The 18,296-nt window shown below is 55.5% G+C and overlaps 1 protein-coding gene across 4 annotated transcripts in view; it reads left to right on the top strand.

Moving 5' to 3' along the window:
- Window positions 1–16,776, top strand: part of CDC42BPB (CDC42 binding protein kinase beta) — a 121,879-nt gene extending 105,103 nt beyond the window's left edge. For 3 of the 4 annotated variants that reach the window (XM_049706324.1, XM_049706323.1, XM_004262425.4), the window contains 12 exons: window positions 488–627; window positions 1,823–1,904; window positions 3,098–3,314; window positions 3,442–3,504; window positions 4,506–5,102; window positions 7,888–7,985; window positions 8,085–8,169; window positions 8,290–8,407; window positions 8,488–8,605; window positions 9,035–9,140; window positions 9,247–9,317; window positions 15,390–16,776. In XM_049706324.1, coding sequence (XP_049562281.1) covers window positions 488–627; window positions 1,823–1,904; window positions 3,098–3,314; window positions 3,442–3,504; window positions 4,506–5,102; window positions 7,888–7,985; window positions 8,085–8,169; window positions 8,290–8,407; window positions 8,488–8,605; window positions 9,035–9,140; window positions 9,247–9,317; window positions 15,390–15,521 — 1,827 coding nt within the window. In that variant the 3' untranslated portion in view covers window positions 15,522–16,776. Of the gene's footprint in view, window positions 1–487; window positions 628–1,822; window positions 1,905–3,097; window positions 3,315–3,441; window positions 3,505–4,505; window positions 5,103–7,887; window positions 7,986–8,084; window positions 8,170–8,289; window positions 8,408–8,487; window positions 8,606–9,034; window positions 9,141–9,246; window positions 9,318–15,389 lie in introns of those variants that run through there. The other variant, XR_007475708.1, reaches the window with a different exon arrangement.
- Window positions 16,777–18,296: the final 1,520 nt, after the last annotated feature.

Genomic DNA, 18,296 nt, shown 5'->3' with positions numbered 1-18,296 from the left:
CCTTTGCTGCATGAAGCGACCCACATGCCGGTCCTGGGAGCCCTCTGGTCCTGGGAGCCCTCCCCTCCTGGGGTCCTGAGGGACCCCCCGCCCCAGAAACACACTCAGCATCAGCTGGGGCCTCTCTTCCCCACGTCCTGGGCTGATGCACTTAAGGTTTCAAAGCCAAGTGCCATTTGAAGGCGCTGTGCCCGGCCCGGCATTCCACGCTGCTCCCCGTCTGCTGTGGGCATTCCACGCTGCTCCCCGTCTGCTGTGGGCATTCCACGCTGCTCCCTGTCTGCTGTGAGCACACCCATTCGTTGAGCTGTCTGCACTGTCCCCTGCGCCACCTTCTGTCATGGGCAGAGCCCCTCCCCAGCACTGCCCGAGTCATCCTGGGCCCAGCCTGGACTGGCCGTGCAGCAGCTAGGAGCGACCACTGCACAGCAGCTGCCTCCACTTGCCGTTGTCCGGCCCAGAGGAACATGGTTACTTTGATCTGCAGGTCCCCAAGCCGACCGGGGTGAAGAAGGGGTGGCAGCGGGCCTACGCAGTGGTCTGTGACTGCAAGCTCTTTCTGTACGATCTGCCCGAGGGCAAGTCCACCCAGCCTGGCGTCGTGGCCAGCCAAGTCCTAGACCTCAGGTCGGTGTGGTGTAGTCGATCCTCGTTCTAGGAGGTTTACTTGACTTACATGTCTGAGAATGAGAGTTTGTTGCCTGGTAGCCTTTAACCCCATTTCTACCTTCACGCCCTTAGTTATTGGGCAGCTCCAAAAACAGGTGCCTGCTAGAAACTTTCCTGCTGTGAATGTTTTTGCCCTGAAAGATTTGCCAAATAGGCATCTAATACGTACCCAAGAACAAGTAGAAAAGATCCCCGAGACACACTGACAGCCTGAGGTGGTCTGTGCTCTGTCCTCGTGAGCCCTTGTCTTCGTGTGGCCACAGCGTTTGCTGAGTGGCACCGTCTCTTAGGGCTTCCATCTCTAGTCAGATGCCTTCCTGCCATCCACATACAAAAAGGCACAGCACCCTTCCCTCCCCACCTTCTCTGTGGTTAACTCTGAAATGGACATAATAGCAACGTCGTGAGGTACTAGGGTTGTTGGGAAGATTAATTAAGCAAGTGAATAGACAGGGTGTGCTTAGCTCAGAGCCTGGCGAGCGGAGCTATTGTCGCTGCTGCCACGTCCTCTCCTCACAAGGTGGAGTGCCCGTCCCTCTGTCACCCACCCCCAGTGCCACACAGCATGGCACGTGTCCGGGGCTAGGGCCTGGCCTGGAGCTTCGTTCTCCAGCATCGGTCTTCGGGGGGCCCACGGGCAGGGGTGAGCAGCTGGGCACCTGCAATGTGGGAGCGGCCCCGGGCGACCCTGCTCACCCCTCGCTGCACACAGGTGTGCCCCTGGCCCAGCAGTGACGAGACCGCTGGCAGGTGTCCCGAGACGAAACGCTGCCCGTAGCCCAGGGTTTAGAGCGAACTGGAGGTGATTCCGTGGTTATCTCAGCACATTTTATTCCCGTTTATAGCCAGGTACAGGCCAAAGCAAAGAGGTGGTATGTTTGTACCTGTGGAACAGTCTGGCACAGTATAGAACAGTGTGACTCAGGAAGGTGGTTTTATTCTCAGTCATCCGTAATCATTGAAACGCATGCAAGATTCTTGTCTTTTGTTTGTTGCCTTTGTCATTATAAGCGTTTTCTTATCCTGGTGGAGGCGAGGAGCCTCCCTTGTATTCTAGAAAGTATCCTTTTTCATACCGTTCCTAAAGGGTGGAGGACAGAGTCCTGTGTGCGTGCCTCTTTTCCGATATTCTGAATGTGTTATTTCTTACCAGAGATGAAGAGTTCTCTGTGAGCTCAGTCCTGGCTTCAGACGTCATACACGCTTCACGCCGAGATATTCCGTGTATATTCAGGGTATGTTTTCTTTCCGATTTTTTAGAGACGTTTCATTAATGATAGAAAGTCCGTAGGGGGACTTCCCCAGTGGTTAAGACTCCGCAGTTCCCCTGCAGGGGGCACGGGTTCAATCCGTGGTCGGGGAACTAAGATCCCGAATGCCACGTGGTGCGGCCAAAAAAAAAAAAGAAAAAATCCATGTGGTTAAAGTGAAAGGAGTGTTGTGAGCATTTCCTTGTCTTGTAGCAAGGGGCTCGTGCACATCCAGAGCGGACCTCCCGTTTCTCCAGATCCTTCACACCTGTCGATGTGTCCCGTGTCGCCCGTCCCCCTCCCCGTACTGGGTAACGGACCTGCTCTGCACACAGCAGAGCCCTGTCTCCCCAGGGTCAGGCCCTCCGGCTCCGTCCTCCCTCCTCGGTCTGTGTCCCGGCTGCTCCAGTCCAGTGCGCTAGATGCTGGAGGCCGACACACGGTTGGCTACAGATGAAATGGACCATTCAGCCTCCCTCCTGAGGACTTGTTGGCCATTAACTGGAGCAAAGCCGGGGAAAAATTAGTAGACATTGCTTATCAGCGGTCTTGCTGGCTGAGTTGGAGTGTCCCCTGCTGAGCTAGCGTTAGATGCTGTGGCATCAGGAAGCTTCTAAAAGATGGTGGACCCCCTCCCCCTCCACTGGGAATTTTTATAAGTGCAGAGAAATTTGGCCACAAAACCAAGTGTATGGATCACTTTCTGTGAAATCACATCTTTTCAGAAACTGCCTCTGTATACAATACAGAAAATTCCCGTCATTGTGTGCCTAAAGGATGATTTATAGCAACTAAGGTTGTCCCGTGTCCCGGTGCGTGTTTGGGGAGCGCCCACAGGGACGTCGTTTGTTTGAGATCCTGTTGTCCCTCGACGTGTTCTGAGAGTGTTTCTCAGTTGTGATCAGAGCATTCAAGAAGGCAGCTTTCGAGTGAACAGTGAACCGCAGTTCTGGCCAGAGCCGAGTCACCTGAGCTCTGGCGAGGCCGGGCTGCGGGCGCTGTGTGAGAGCCAGGCTGTCGCGGCCTGCGGGTGGCTGGACCAGGACCCTGGCGGCCCGCAGAGGCGAGCTCTCCGGGCAGCAGCCCCCGCCCTCACCCTTGCAGGCCGCGTGGCGTCGGTTCGGTGTGTCCGGTTGTCTTACGGCTCTTCTCTGTCTGTTTTGTTTTCCGTCGTGAAGGTGACGGCCTCTCTCTTAGGTACACCTTCTAAGACCAGCTCGCTGCTCATTCTGACGGAAAATGAGAACGAAAAGAGGAAGTGGGTGGGGATCCTGGAAGGCCTGCAGGCCATCCTCCACAAGAACCGCCTGAGGAACCTGGTGGTGCACGTCCCGCAGGAGGCCTACGACAGCTCGCTGCCCCTCATCAAGGCTGTCCTCACGGCCGCCATCCTGGGTGCGTTTCTCCGCGTCCCGGCTGCCTGTGGACTCAGCGGTGTGGCCCATTTGAACTGGTAGTTTCTCCGCCGCTTTGGAAGCAGACGGCCCGCGCGCCGGTACTGACCGCTTTACGTTGTTCGCAGACGGGGACAGGATCGCCGTCGGCCTCGAGGAAGGGCTCTACGTCATAGAGGTGACCCGGGACGGTGAGTGAGCCGGACGCTCAGGCCGCCTGCTTAGCGCCACGCGCGCGGGGTCAGTGGTGGCAGCGTGTAGGGTTAAGACAGATTCCCTGGGTGAGAGCAGTAAGTCGCCGTGTCAGAGAGCTTTATAGAGGAAGGGAAAGGCCAGCGGCTGAGGAGAGGAACGCGCCACAAATAAGACAGATGCTCAGTGACTGTCTGCCTCGTGTCCCCCAGCCCTGAAGGCTGTGGGCAGGGCCCACCCGGTGGGTCCAGTGAAATGCAGAGACCAGCCTCGAGGGCGGGTGGTGAGCTGACTGCCGTGTATGTTAGGCCCTTCAGGGAGAGGACCGAGCAGGGAGTCGGGGCAGGGAGAGCTTCCCAGGAGGAGAAATGCTTCCTTAATTCCTGGGTGCACTGAGGCCTTACCAAAACTCGCCTTCCTTTGCTTCAAATTTTGACCTTTCATTCTTCCCAGAAGAAAAAGGAAAAGTACCCACATGTCTCCCCGCTTCACCGCCCTGGGCCCAGCTCTGGGCGCCTCCCCCAAGGAATAGGGAGTTGCCCCGAGGTGGTGGTGGTGCCTTCCTGATGGGCCTGGGGTCCCGACACAGGCACAGTGGAAGAAGGGTGAACACGTGTGGCCTTGGGATGGTGGCTGCTGCCACAGGCTGTTGTCCCTCGGGGTCCAGACCCCCGGCTCTCGCTCAGAGCCCGAGTGGAGGCCCTGCCCCAGTTAGGGTATCGAGGGTCCTGGGTTGGTCTGCGGGCCCAGTGAGCAGGTGGGAGCCTTCAGCGAGTTTATCCAAGGATCCAGTGAGGTTTTTTTGTTTTCCAACGTGGTTCCTGGCTTCAGGGATGAGCCGGAAGGCCGTCCAGATCCACCCACGCAGGGCCTCACTGCCCTTGGCACCTCCCAGCCAGGGCCCTGGTGCCAGGAGTGTGTGTGAGATGATGAGGAGGGGGCGCTCCGGGTGGGGCGCGAGCAGAGGCCCTGGCCTCACGCTCTGGCCCCCATCCTGCAGTGATCGTCCGTGTGGCTGACTACAAGAAAGTGTACCAGATCGAGCTTGCCCCCAAAGAGAGAGTCGCCATCCTCCTCTGCGGCCGGAACCACCACGTCCACCTGTGTCCATGGTCCTCCTTCGACGGCGTGGAGAGCAGCGTGGACGTCAAGCTTCCGGAGACGAAAGGCTGCCAGCTCATAGCGACCGGGACGCTGAAGAAGAGCGGCCCCACCTGCCTGTTCGTGGCGGTGAAGCGGCTGGTGCTCTGCTATGAGCTCCAGAGAACTAAGCCTTTCCACAGGAGGCTCAGCGAGCTTGTGGCCCCTGGCAATGCACAGTGGATGGCCGTGGTCAAGGACAAGCTCTGTGTTGGCTACCCTTCCGGGTTCTCTCTGTTGAGCACCCAGGGAGATGGGCAGGCTCTAAACCTGGTAAATCCCAATGACCCCTCGCTTACGTTCCTCTCACAACAGTCTTTTGATGCCCTTTGTGCTGTGGAGCTCAAAAGTGAGGAGTACCTGCTTTGCTTCAGCCACATGGGACTGTACGTGGACCCGCAAGGCCGGAGGTCACGCACGCAGGAGCTCATGTGGCCTGCGGCGCCCGTTGCCTGTAGTATGTATATGTTTTCTGTTGCCCTACCCCGTTGCCGCTGTCGCACCACCGGTCAGCATGTGTCCTATTTGCTTTGGTTTGTCCTCTAGCTCCCTTAGCTGAGTGGTCGCGAGAGGCGGGCCCCGCGGCTTGCTGCGGGGGCAGGGTGGTCCCACTGCCACACCCCGGGCCCGTTGGAGTGGGCTTGCCCTCCTATCCCGCGGGCACTGCGGGGGCCCCAGCCCAGGAGCCCGACGGAGACGGCTGGCCTCCCTGGGGGAAGCCCAGGCCAAGGGAAGACAGGACCTGCGCTGTTTTACGTTTTAAAAGATGTTCTTCGTGATGATGTATAAACTTACACGGTGATGAAAACAAGCTAAAGGTTTCCAGTGACCAGAAAATACTCAGTTCTGATGTCCAGGTCAGAGTTCCTCTCGGGACAAATATTGTTCCGAGGGGTAGGAGCCGTTCTGGAGAACAGTTGTTGCTTCATCGGCTCAGTTACGTGTCCTTCTGCGTGGATGCCAGCGCTGGGCACGAGGCCCTGGAGTCTGCACTCCACAGGGGGCGCTTCCTGCTGGGCCTGCTGTCTGAGCACTTTTTAAAGACCCTAAACCTCCCATTCTAGCCACTCGATATAGAGTATAGCAGGTGGGCTGCATCATGAGGCCGGAAGGCAGAGGGACGAGGAGTGAGTAGGCAGCCGCAGGGCACACGTTGATTTCCAGCTGTTGGGGGCTGGGGTCGTGGGAGTTCGGTTTTTCCTTCATTACCTAAAGGAACGGTCTTGCGGCTGCCTCGTTGCTGGCTTCCCCAAGCTGGCAGAACAGCCAAGGCGCTGGGACCAGGAGCCAGGCCCGTGAGGGGAGCTGCCGGCCTTCAGCCGGCGGAGGCTCGCTGGACGTGTCCCGGCCTTGTTAGCCCTTGGCCAGGGCCTGGGGTGCGGTGCGGGCAGCCAGAGCCAGCAGGAAGGGCCGAGGCCTGGCCCTGGCGCTTCTCCTGGTCTCTCCCTGCCACACCCGCTCGTCTTCGTGGGCGGCCAGTGCAGGAATGGCCTCAAGACCACCCGGTAACGTCTGACAGGATGCAGGTCACTGAGTGCCGTGTTCTGTAATCTTGACCGTGAGTGACCTGGCGGGGACGCCCGAGGTTCCTGCGTTCTCCCCTGATTCCAGCTCTCTCTCCACCTTTGTGCTCTCGTCTCACCTCCATGCACAGTACAGATGCCAAGTCAGTTTTAGAGCTGCCAAAAGTAATTCAGTGACTTTGAGGCTGGAGAGCTAGAAGTGTGGCCCGCTTGTCCCAAGCCCCGTCCGAGCATGCACCTGCCCCTTCTCCTGTTCCCCGGGGGGCGGGGCTGGGGGGCGCTAATCGGTCCCAGCCTACCGAGGAGGCCCCTGAGGGCCACGTGGTGAGGTGACCTGCACAAACCGCACAGCAGAGTCTGGCTTCACACTTGGACTGTCAGACTCCACGGCCCATGTTCTCGCCACTGATTTAACTTTTTAGTTCAAATTTTTCTTTAGACTGGACATCTCAGTTTATCACTTTATCAGTAAGTCGTACGCACAGATCTCTCCTGGCTCCCTGCAGATGAAGCCCCACATGCTCACAAGTAAGAAGAGCTGCCCCAGAAGCCCCCATGTGGGGGAAGGTCCTCTGAGTCGCTTCAGGGCCCTCTGGTTTCTCTGACCATCTTTTTCGCGTGTGGCACTCAGAAGGCCTCATGGTTTGTCTGAGATGTCACTTCTGGGACAGTTTGGTGACTGGTTCCAGCATCTTTTGTCTGTTTCCTAAACCCTGTTGTATTTTCTTTTTTGTGTTCAAAAGAACAGGTGTGATCAGAGAGCCCATATGGAATCTGTAATAGCAGCATAGCAGAAGCTTTTTAGAAATTTACCTTCAGTTAAGCGTAACGTGAGGAAGATTAACCCTGGAAGGTAGAAGGACCAGGAACCAGGGCTGAGCCAGAGCCACCTGCCAGCTCAGCGTGCCCGCCCGGGCGAGGCTGTGTGATGACAGCATGCTGGGACCCCAGCCTTGCGCCTCCCCTGGCAGGATGGCGGGATGCAGCCCCCACCGCTGCTTTCTCTCAGATAGTTCAGATATTTTTTACCGCTGTCCTAAACGTGGGAAAGGCCCCTTAAACTTCGGGTGCCACAGGGCCACCAGTCCTCGGTCTCACACGTCTGGTTCGCTGGGAGGGTTTTCCGTCACGACCTGAGGATGTCCCATCCCTTAGCGGGGAAGGGGAGAGACAGCACCAGCTCCCCAGCTCATTGCAGGAGAATAACTGTCGTTTTACCGCGTGTGTGTTCAGACCCGATTCCAGGAGGGCGGCCTGAAAGCAGCCCCAGAGTGAGCCAGCGCACCTGCCCAAAGCCCAGCAGCCGTCTCTGGGTGGAGATTTAAGTGTTTACCCAGAAATCTGACCTTTGGCATCTCTGAAAGAAGGGATTTGCCTTAAGAAACAAGACATTAGGCCCCTGCCTGGATTTCAGATGTTTCGAGCCTGAAGTGACAGGGTTCTGCAGTAGTTGTATAAGCTAAAGGGGAAGCCAGGTGTTTAAACAGGTCACCTTCGGCACCTATGGCGATGGTACTGAAATGCTGTTTAGTTTCAGGAGTGGAGGTAAAGCGTTCAGCCGTCCGTTGTGTTTGTCTGAACCTTGAAGTGAAGGTTCCCTCTAGAGTGAGGGGCAGGGCCCCTGCGGCCTGGGCCGTTGCACCCCACGCTGGGCGGGCAGCCCCCGGCACTGGGGGGGGGGGCGGGCCCGGGCTCACCACTCTGCTCCGTGTGCGCCAGGTTGCAGCCCCGCACACGTCACGGTCTACAGCGAGTACGGCGTGGACGTCTTTGACGTACGCACCATGGAGTGGGTCCAGACCATCGGCCTGCGCAGGGTAAGGCCCAGCGGTGCCCGGCCCCTCCCCCGGCCGCCCCCCCCGCCCCCCCCCCCCCCCCCCCCAGCAGCCAGCCTCCCTCTCTGGTTTCCAACGCAGATCCGGCCACTGAACTTGGAGGGCAGCCTCAACCTCCTCAACTGCGAGCCTCCCCGCCTGATCTACTTCAAGAGCAAGTTCTCGGGTGAGCCCTTCTCGGGGGGAGCAGAGGACGGGGGCTGGAGGGGGCGTGCCTGGGAGTCAGCGGCCCCGTGGCCCTCCCCCCGGCCCCACGGAGCCACAGCGGCCTTTCCTTGTCCTGCAGGAGCGGCTCTCAACGTGCCCGACACCTCTGACAACAGCAGGAAGCAGATGCTGCGGACCAGAAGCAAAAGGCGGTTTGTCTTCAAGGTGCCGGAGGAGGAGAGGCTGCAGCAGCGGCGGTAGGAGCCTGGCTGGGGGCTGCGCTGGGCCCAGAGGACCCCGACGCCTTCCTGAACCTCACGGTGTTTCCTTTCCCCAGAGAGATGCTCAGAGACCCGGAGCTGAGATCCAAGATGATCTCCAACCCCACCAACTTCAACCACGTGGCCCACATGGGCCCAGGCGACGGGATGCAGGTGCTCATGGACCTGCCTCTGGTGAGCCCGCGGGTGCTGTCCCCTGCCCTCCCCACACCCCGGCTCCCCTGTGGCTCCTGCCTGTGTGCTCCTGAGGTGTCTGTCACCGTCTCAGTCTGTTAGGGGTTTGTGAGAAATAGCTGTCAGCGGTGCTAAAACATCTCAGTATATGGGCACGTAGCATACTTTGTGGGGTTTTTTTTTTCCCTTAAAAAATGTGTTTTCTGTAGAATTTGACTTGGCCTAAAGTCACTATTGCCAATTCTTAGCTCAAAACTGACCTGATGCCGCTGTCCAGAGGTCCTTCCCAGCCCGTTTTGCCTGTCGAGGCCCAGGGCCCCGGCCTGCTCGTGCTGCAGACTTTGCACTTGGCCTGCGCGCTCTGCCCGGGGCCCGGCTGTGCTCCCCCAGGGCGTGCTCACGTGCTCACGTGCTATTCTCTCTGCCCAGAGCGCCATGCCCCCCTCCCAGGAGGAGAGGCCCGGCCCTGCTCCCGCCAGCCTGTCCCGCCAGCCTCCGCCCAGGAACAAGCCCTACATCTCGTGGCCCTCATCAGGTACCAGGGGTGCCCGGGGCAGGGCCTGGATGCTGGGACTCCAGGCTTTCAGTTCGTCTCTGAACTGTTTTCCCCGAGATGATCAATGGCTGCCTGTGTTCCGTAGGTGGATCTGAGCCCGGCGTGGCTATGCCTCTAAGAAGTATGTCTGATCCCGACCAGGACTTTGACAAAGAGGTAAGACTTGCCCAGTTACAAGGGACAAGGCCTGGGGTCTGCAGCTCCACACGTGCAGGAGACTCGAAGCAGCTGTTCTTTGGAGAAAGAGACTCCATCTCCCCTGGAGCGGCCACGTAGGGCCCCAGTGGTCACCAGCCCCCCCGGAGCTCCCCACTCATGACCGCTCAGGCTGAGCCAAGGCCGGGAGGAGGGAGGACGTGGACCCTGTGGCTGTGTGTTGGGAGAAAGATGTGGATTCTCGCCTCCAGGTCATGGCCTCAGGGAGACCGAGGCCTCTGCGGCCTGGTGCTGGGCCTCCTTCCAGGCCCTGCTCCCGAGTCACCTGGTCCCTTGCCCCCAGCCATGGCTGCCCGAGGCTGGGCCAGCCCCAGGAGGATGCCGCCGAGAGCTCAGGAGGCATCAGGAGGGGGGCCAAGGAGCTGCTGGGGCCCGGCTCTCCTCCTGGGCACTGACTGCGGGTGAGAGATGAAAGCCCTCCTGTGAAAAGTGCAGGAAGGCTTCTCCCGTCTAGACTCTTCCGTGTACTTTTATGCACGTGGCTGTAACACGTCAGTAGGCACGTTCCTTTTAAAGCACAGGTGGCCTCATGTGTCTTGCTCTCTCCTCCTCTGACTGCCCCCTGGGATCGGAGCGTGGGGGGCCAGGTGGGGGCATCCCTGGCTCAGGTGTTCTTGGGCTTTCAGACCCAGCTCCAGGTGGCAGTGTCCTTGGTTCCCTGTGTGTGTGGTGGGGGAGGAGGATGGGAAGAATGGCAGCCTGAGGGCTGTGCCCCAGCAGCGCTTTTGTGGGAAGGAGGACAGAGGCCGGCTGCGCTGGCTGTTCTAGCAGCCTCGGCACCGACAGCACGTCCTCATGGGGGCTGCTAAGCTGACAGCGGAAACCAGAAGGGCTTCGCCTCACGTGGTCCTCACCTTCCTGGCGTGGCCAGCTTTTCAGGTGTGGATCGGCTGCTGCTTCCTCTGGGTCCACGTTTGCGCCCTTTACCCGTCTTCTCTTGAGTCACCATGCTTTCCTCTTAACTCGTTTATAGAAACTCTTCATAGGTTGTGGGTGTTAATCTGTTGCAGGTACTTTTCCCCTTACTGCTGACTTTTTAATTTTGTCTTTAATTGTAAGGGCATTGTCATACAGAAATATTTAATTCTCGTACAGTCTAGTCTTTATCTTTTTAATTAAGATAAACATTCTCTTGTAGTCTGAGAGCTTGGTAGGGTTTTCTGTTTGTCATTACGTCGTGAAAGTGTCTGCGAGGGGGTGTGAGAGTGAGTGTGTGTGTCTTAGCATGTGTGTGCGTGCGCAAGGACCTGAGCTGCTTCTTTTTAAGGTACATGACACGCTGGCCCTGCACCACTTCCTTCCTTCCAACTTGAAGTGTTACCCTTTATTATTTGTTAAATTCCTTTGTTTACGTATCTCTATCCCTGGAGCCTCTGCTGCACCACCTGTAACCTGAGAGCCGGTAGAGCACATCTCTTCATTCCCACTTTTCAAAACACTTTCTTAGCTTCTCCTTCAAATAAATTTTAAAATATTTTTAGGGGCTTCCCTGGTGGTGCAGTGGTTAAGAATCTGCCTGCCAATGCAAGGGACACGGGTTTGAGCCCTGGTCCGGGAAGATCACACATGCCGTGGAGCAACTAAGCCCGCGAGCCACAACTACTGAGCCCACACGCCTAGAGCCCCTGCTCCGCAGCAGAGAAGCCACCACAATGAGAAGCCTACACGCCGCAGCTAGAGAAAGCCCGCGTGCAGCAACGGCGACCCAACGCAGCCAAAAATAAGTTAAAATTTTTTTTAGATTATGGAGCTTGTTGACTCCATCATAATCTAAAAAAAGTGAAAATTGTGTTGAGCTTTTCTCTGGGATTGTGTTGGATTTGTAGATTAATTTGGGGGCCGCTCACCATCCTGACCTTCCCTGTGTAGGAACACTGCACGTCTCTCCCCTTGATGGGCTCCCTCTTGCAGGTTGCACGTGTTGGTGGCTAATAAGTTAATTCTTAAGCATTCCAAGGTTCTTGTTGCCATTGTGCATAGAGTATGATCCTCTTAATGTGGGACAGTGAGAGATTCAGCTGGTGAACATTTTGATGCCAGTTTTTCCGTCTGTGTTTATCAGTGAGGTTATCTGTGCCTTCTTTTCTGAGCTGCTCTCTTTAGCTGTCTTCAGGGCTGCACCCGCCTCAACTCTGGCTTAGGAAATCCGGATCTCTTAGTTGCCATCATACAGGGGTTTTCTTTTCCTGGAAGGTTTCATAGGCCTCCCTTAAAAGGGCCTGAGGTTGATGGCTAGAGAGGTAGGTCTTCTGGGGGTTTTTTTCTTATTTTTTCCCCTGCAACTATCTGTTTTGAAAATTTTGAAACTTCCAGGAAAGTTGCAAGAATGGTAGAGTGAATAACGCACACGAGCTGTACCTAACCCATTTTCCCCATTTGGGTTTTTGGGGAGGAACCAGCAGAAAGTGAGTTGCAGTATTACCCACCCCTAAGTACTTACCCCGCACCTCCCTTGGGAGGGCGTCTCCCCGCTGCCCGGTGACGTCCTGTTCCTAAACCTAGAATCCAGCCAGGGCCATGCGCTGCGTTTAGTAGGCACAGCTCTTTAGTCTTCAGTCCACTGTGCAGTTTGTTTACAAAAAGTGCAGTTTTTTTTGCAAAACGTTCCTCAGTCAAGGCTTGCCTGGTTTTTTGAATTGGGTAAACAGTGAAAAGGCTCCACACCTGTCTCCCAGCCGCCCGGTTCTCCCCAGGGACCAACAAACAAGTGTGTATGAGGGTGCGTGCACACTGCACACACTTTTTTCCTGACTGCACACATCGTACCCTTTATCTGAGAGCAAGGCTGATCCCTCACATGACCAAACACAGTACAGCTGCCATACTGATGAAGCCACCTGCGTGTCCCCATAATGTCCTTAAGCACCTTTGCTGGCGCGGGACCCAGTCCCCAAGCACGCGTGGCATTTAGCTGCCTCATCTCTTTGGCCCCTTTACTCTGGAACAGGCCCTCAGCCTGTCTGGCATAAAGCACATCTTCTAGAACACTCCTCAGTTTGCGTGTCTGACATTTCCTTGTCTTTTGAGATTTGGGTTGTGTGTCCCAGGATGGAGTACGGCACACAGGACGTGGTGTCCTTCTTGGAGTGTTGCATCCTGAGGTACATGGCATCTGTTTGTCCTGTACTGACCTGTTTGTTCCTCTTTTTAAGTTTATTTAAGTGAAATTCACATAACAGAAAGTAACCATTTAAAAGTCAACAATTCGGACTTCCCTGGTGGTTCAGTGGTTAAGGATCCGCCTGCCAATGCAGGGGACACGGGTTTAATCCCTTCCAGGAAGATCCCACATTCCGTGGGGCAACTAAGCCCGTGAGCCACAACTACTGAGCCTGCGCTCTGGAGCCCTGAGCCACAACTACTGGGTCCATGTGCCACAGCTGCTGAAGCCCGTGTGCCTAGAGCCCGTGCTCCACAACAAGAGAAGCCACCGCAGTGAGAAGCCCGCGCACCGCAACGAAGAATAGCCCCTGCTCGCCGCAACTAGAGAAAGCCCGCCTGCAGCAAGCCCGCGCGCAACGAAGACCCAACGCAGCCAAAAATTAAAGAAGTCAACAATTCAGTGGCTGTTCAGTACATTCACAGTGTTGAACAACCACCAGCTCTGTCTACTCAGAACACTTCCATCACTGCAAGATAAAACCCCTACCCGCTGAGCAGTTTCTCCTCAATTCCTGCCTCCCCCCAGCTCCTGGCTACCACCAGTCTTAACAATCTAGGGATTTGCCTGTTCTGGGCATTTCATGTAAGTGGAATGAATCAGACAGTACATGGCCTTTTGTGTCTGGCTTCTTCCACTCAGCATCATGTTTTCAAGGTTCATCCATGTTGTAGCATGTATCAGTAAGTTGTTTCTTTTTATTGTCAAGTAGTCCAGTGGATAGATGGACCACATCTTACGTACTCATTGGTTGTTAGGAATAGTGCACTAGGAACAGCTGCGTACATGTATTTGTTTTGAGTACATGTTTTCACTTCTTTGGGGTATGTACCTAGGAGTGGGATTGCTGGGTCATATGGCGGCTCTACTTCTAACTTTTTGAGGAACCACAGCAGCTGTACCATTTTACATTCCCACCAGCAAATGTACAAGGGTTGAGTCCACATCTTTGCCAACACTTACTTTTTTTCTTACGAGAAAATTTTTTTTCAATAGCCATCCTAGCAGGTGTGAAGTTGTATTTCATTGTGGTTTTGGTTTGCGTTTCCCTAATGATTAGTGATGTTGAGCATCTTTTTCATGGGCTTATTGGCCATTTGTGTACCTTCTTTGGAGAAATGTCTATTCAAGTCTTTTGCCCATTTTTAAATTGGATTATTTGTCTTTTTGTTGTTGGGTTGTAAGAGATTTTTATATGATATGGATAGGGAATTCCCTGGGGGTCCAGTGGTTGGGACTTGGCATTTTCACTGCTGTGGCCCGGGTCCATCCCTGGTCTGGGAACTAAGATCCCATAAGTTGTGTGGTGTGGCACAGCCAAAAAAAAGGATACCAGACACTTATCAGATATGTGATTTGCAAATACTTTTTTCACGTTCTTCTGGGTTGTCTTTTCACAATTCTCTGTGTCTTTCAGTGTACAGAAGTTTCTAATTTTGGTGAAGTCCAGTTTTTCTGTTTTTTTCTTTTGTTGCTCGTGCTTTGGATGTTATACCTAAGAATCCATTGCCAAGTTCAAGGTTATGAAGATTTAGTCTGTTTTCTTTTTCAGAGTTTTATGGTTTTAGCTTTTGTTTAGGTCTTTTTTACATTTTGAGCTAGTTTTTGTGTGTGGTGTGAGGTAGGGGTCTAGTTTAATTCTTTTGCAGGTGAATATCCAGCACCATTTGTTCCTTCCCCCATTGAATGGTCTTGGCACCCTTGTTAAAAATCCGTTGACCACAGGTTTATAGATACATTTCTGGACTCTCAGCTCTATTGCATTGGTCTTTATATTAATACTACCACGCTGTATTTGATTACTGTTGCTTTGTAGTATGTTTTGAAGTTGTAAGTTTGGGAAGTGTGAGTCCTCCCACTTTTTCTTAGTATTGTTTTCACTATTCTGAGTCCTTTGCAATTCTGTATGAATTTGAGGATTGGCTTTTCCATTTCTGCCCCTCCCCAAAAAAATCCGTTGGAATTTCAGTAAAGATTGCATTGAATCTGTAGGTTGATCATGTCGGGGAATATTGCCATCTTTACAGTAGTCTTCCAATCCATGAACATAGGGTGCCCTTCCGGTTATTTAGGTGGTCTTTCATTTCTTTCAGCGATGTTTTATAGTCTCAGTGTACAGATCTTTCACCTTCTTGGTTAAATTTATTCCTAGCTGTATTTTATCCTTTTGGATGCTATTGTAAGTGGCATTGTTTTCTTAATTTCCTTTTCACAGTGTTTATTGCTGATGTCTAGAAACACAGCTGACTTTTGTGTGTTGATCTTGTACCCTGCAGCTTTACTGAGTTTGTTCTTTGTGGAGTTCTTTAGGGTTTTCTGTCTGTACAGAGTCGTGTCAGCTGTGAAGAGAGGTGCTTTTACTTCTTCCTTTCCAGCTTGGATGCCATTTTTTCTGGCCCTGGCTGGAACTGGGAGCACAGTGTCGAATAGCAGTGGTGAAAGCAGCAGCCTGGTCTTGTTCCTGCGCTGAGCGGGGAGCTTTGCCTTTCACCACCAGGTGTGAAGTTAACTGTGGGCTGCTCACGGACACCCTTTGTCATGTTGAGAAAGGTCCTCTCTGTTCCTCATGCTTTTATCGTGAAAGGGCTTCACGTCTGTGACCTCTGACTGCTTGGTTGCCATGCTGTCTGGTTTCTTCACTGTGGAGTTACTCCTTTTTGGAATAGTTACTGAGTCATTTGTGGGGTTGGGCCTTGGTTTATGATCTCTCACCAGCAAGGACCACGTGACAAGCTTGCAGAGCGTGCTCTCATGACAAGAATGGAGCCAGCAGGGGCTACACCTGCCCAGGCAGCATCGCCTCCACAGGCCCAGGGCCATGGTTCTCACGCTGTCCCTCTTTGTCTTCACAGCCTGATTCGGATTCCACCAAACACTCGACTCCATCGAACAGCTCCAACCCCAGCGGCCCACCAAGCCCCAACTCCCCCCACAGGAGCCAGCTCCCCCTTGAAGGCCTGGAGCAGCCGTCCTGCGATGCCTGAAGCTGCCGGTCACCGCAGCGGGGCCAGGGGCCCAGGTGGCCTCCTGTCAGTGCCAAGACTGAGCTGACCCTCCAGTGTTGTCCAAGGAAATGTAGAATCGATTTGTAGATACGGAGATGAAGAAAATACTTTATTATAATAATGATTGGCTTTATGCCGCACCGAGGCGGTAGGCCAGATCTGCTCATCTGCACAGCTGTTCCGTTTGCACACGAAGGACCGCCTGCGGCCCCTCCTGCCCAGAACCAGCTGAGGCAGTGCGGGGGGCCCGTGACGCCAGCCTCCTGCAGACCCCAGTGGCGCCGGGGGGCTCTGCAGGAAGCAGGCAGCTCGGGACGGCCTCGGTGCCGCGTCTGTTCCCTGTTCCCTGAAACTGTTTCCTAGGACCTTAGGAGAATAGTAGGAAGTTGTGTATCATTCCCAGTGTCCCTAGAGTTTTGAAGACAGAGGAAAGTGGAGCTTAGTTTGTGGCCTTTTTATTCATTTAGCCATTACATAGTCAGATGCAGAAGTCCTTCTGCCGACCTTGTAGCCATGGACAGAGGCCCATTCAAGTGAAGCCTGCCCTGTCCTGGTCCCTCATGTGTGTCAGTCCGTTTCCGGTCACAACCACGAAGTGTCACCCGTATCTACTACTGTGAAGTCAGCTGTGCTCCGTTTCCCGCTCGCTTCCACAGCTCTGCCTCCTGCTGTAAAACCAGTGAGTGTCGTGCAGCCGGGCCCCGAGGCCTGAGGGCCGAGAGGAGGCCAGAGCCCCGGGTAGCCCCGCGGCAGGTGCCAGGACCCCCGCCCCGCATGGAGCCCCGTGATCAGTGCCCTTCCGGATCGTGTAGACTCGCCGCCACACTCCACCCGGTGGGCCGGCCGCAGCGCCCGCGTGTACCTGCCTGCCTTCCCCGCGGCATTTGTGAGTATCAGGCAGCCTCCTGTCTCTGTAAAGGCTTGCGATTAACTTGCCCCGCTGGGCTTCTCCCTGTTCTCCCGCTGGTCGATGTTCTCGGTGGCAACGCTGTTGAAGACGTGCACTTACCTTGAGTCGGCACTGAGTGACCTGGGCACCGTGGCCTGCCTGTGCGTGTCACACGCCCAGCACCCGCCTGCCCGCCCCCTGGGCCTTCTGCTGGGGCTGGCACCTGCTGGGGGTTCTGGTTTTTACTTTTTTAATGTAAGTCTGAGTCTTTGTAATTATTGAATTGTGAGAACATTTTTGAACAATTTACCTGTCAATAAAGCAGAAGACGGCAGTTTTAAAGTTCTCAGTGGTTTGTCTGAATGTGACCACCTGTCACCCAGTGTCTGCCCCCCCCCCCCCAGTAGCGCCCTGTGCTGGAAAGCACCGTCTTACCTGTGGAAGCCATTCTTGGTCATTTGCTCAGGCGGGGTCCACACTAAAGGTTCGTGTCCACGTGGCAGGAACCAGCCGCCAGAGCTGGGACCTCTTGCCTGCCAACGTCACGATGGGGGCCTCCTGGGGACACCCTGCACCATGGTAGGCAGGGTCAGGGGTGGGCCACTGGCTGGAGAGGGGGGCCGTCTGGCCAAGTGTCCGTGCCAGGACAGGCAGATGGGCATTCAGCCTGAGAGCAGCAGGTGCCCGCCAGGGCAGGGCGGGGCCGGCTGCTGCACCGGGGACCCCAGTGCTGGGAAAGGGCGATGTGCCCATGAGCCCACAAGGCAGAGCAACGCCCCGGGAGGGAAGCTGCGTGGGACAGACGCACGCACACGCTGGCCCTTCGGCAGCCCCGGGGGTAGGGTGGGGCAGACCACCCCCAGGAGGGGGAGCTCATGGGGAGGCTGGGCTGGATGGGTGGCCACACTGGGGGCTCTGGCCCCCAGGGCGGGGAGCAGCCTGCGGTGAGTTGGGTTTCATCGTTTGCTCTGACCCCCAGTAAGCTCTGGTAACGTGTGGGCAGTGACGGCACCTGCCGAAGAGGGTGGTGCGAGGATACAGTAGAGCACAGACAGCAGCCGGGTGCCTGGCAGGTGATGCTCGGGGAGCGTCCTGGGCACCCTTGCGGCTCCGCCAGTCTGCACGGCCTGGGCTCCGCAGCCCAAACAGCCCCGCCGGCCGGCGGGGACCCAGGCCCGTCTCGCTGTGGGCCTCCATTCTCACAGCTGGGGAAGGAGCATGGCAAATTTTAGGAGCAGACACAATCCTCCCACCTGTCCCTGAAAGGAGACCACCCAAAGCACAGGCAGAGACAATTGACTGAAATCACAGCACCTGGAAAACTGAAAAGCGAGCATAGGCCAGTGGTGAGCGGCCACGTGGGCAGCCGGGGCCTCGGGGTCAGAGATGATGGGATTGGACATTGGCCCTCCCTCCGTCTGATGTCTGACCCACGTGAGGTGAGCACCTCTCACAGCTCTGAAACACGGGTGCTGAAGCGTCAGTCGTTTTTTAAATGAAATATTAGCTATTGCAACAGCTACACAGCACCGAGTAACGACCACCCACAACATGGGTGAGCTTCACAGGCAGGATACTGACCACAGAGCACGGCTTCGCGACTGACGGAAACTTACAAGCAAATTCACTGTTAGAGGCTCGCACGTGGTTACCCTTGGTGGGGGGGGGGGGAGCGAGGGGGGGATGTTTTCAGATGCTGCTTACACAGAAGTGTCCCTGACAGTTCAAGCTGGGCATCCGTCAGTACAACTTTACACACACACACGATTCACCGTCCCACTGCTGCCCCATCAAGCACCTACCAAGTGAGTGTCCTACTCAGAGCGGCTCAGTCCCGACACCCACCCTCCGGGTCAGAGCTGCCC

The sequence above is a fragment of the Orcinus orca genome, chromosome 2 (genome assembly GCF_937001465.1).
Source record: "Orcinus orca chromosome 2, mOrcOrc1.1, whole genome shotgun sequence".
In the NCBI taxonomy this organism is placed as follows: Eukaryota; Metazoa; Chordata; class Mammalia; order Artiodactyla; family Delphinidae; genus Orcinus; species Orcinus orca.
This window is presented reverse-complemented; position numbering and strand designations above follow the sequence as displayed.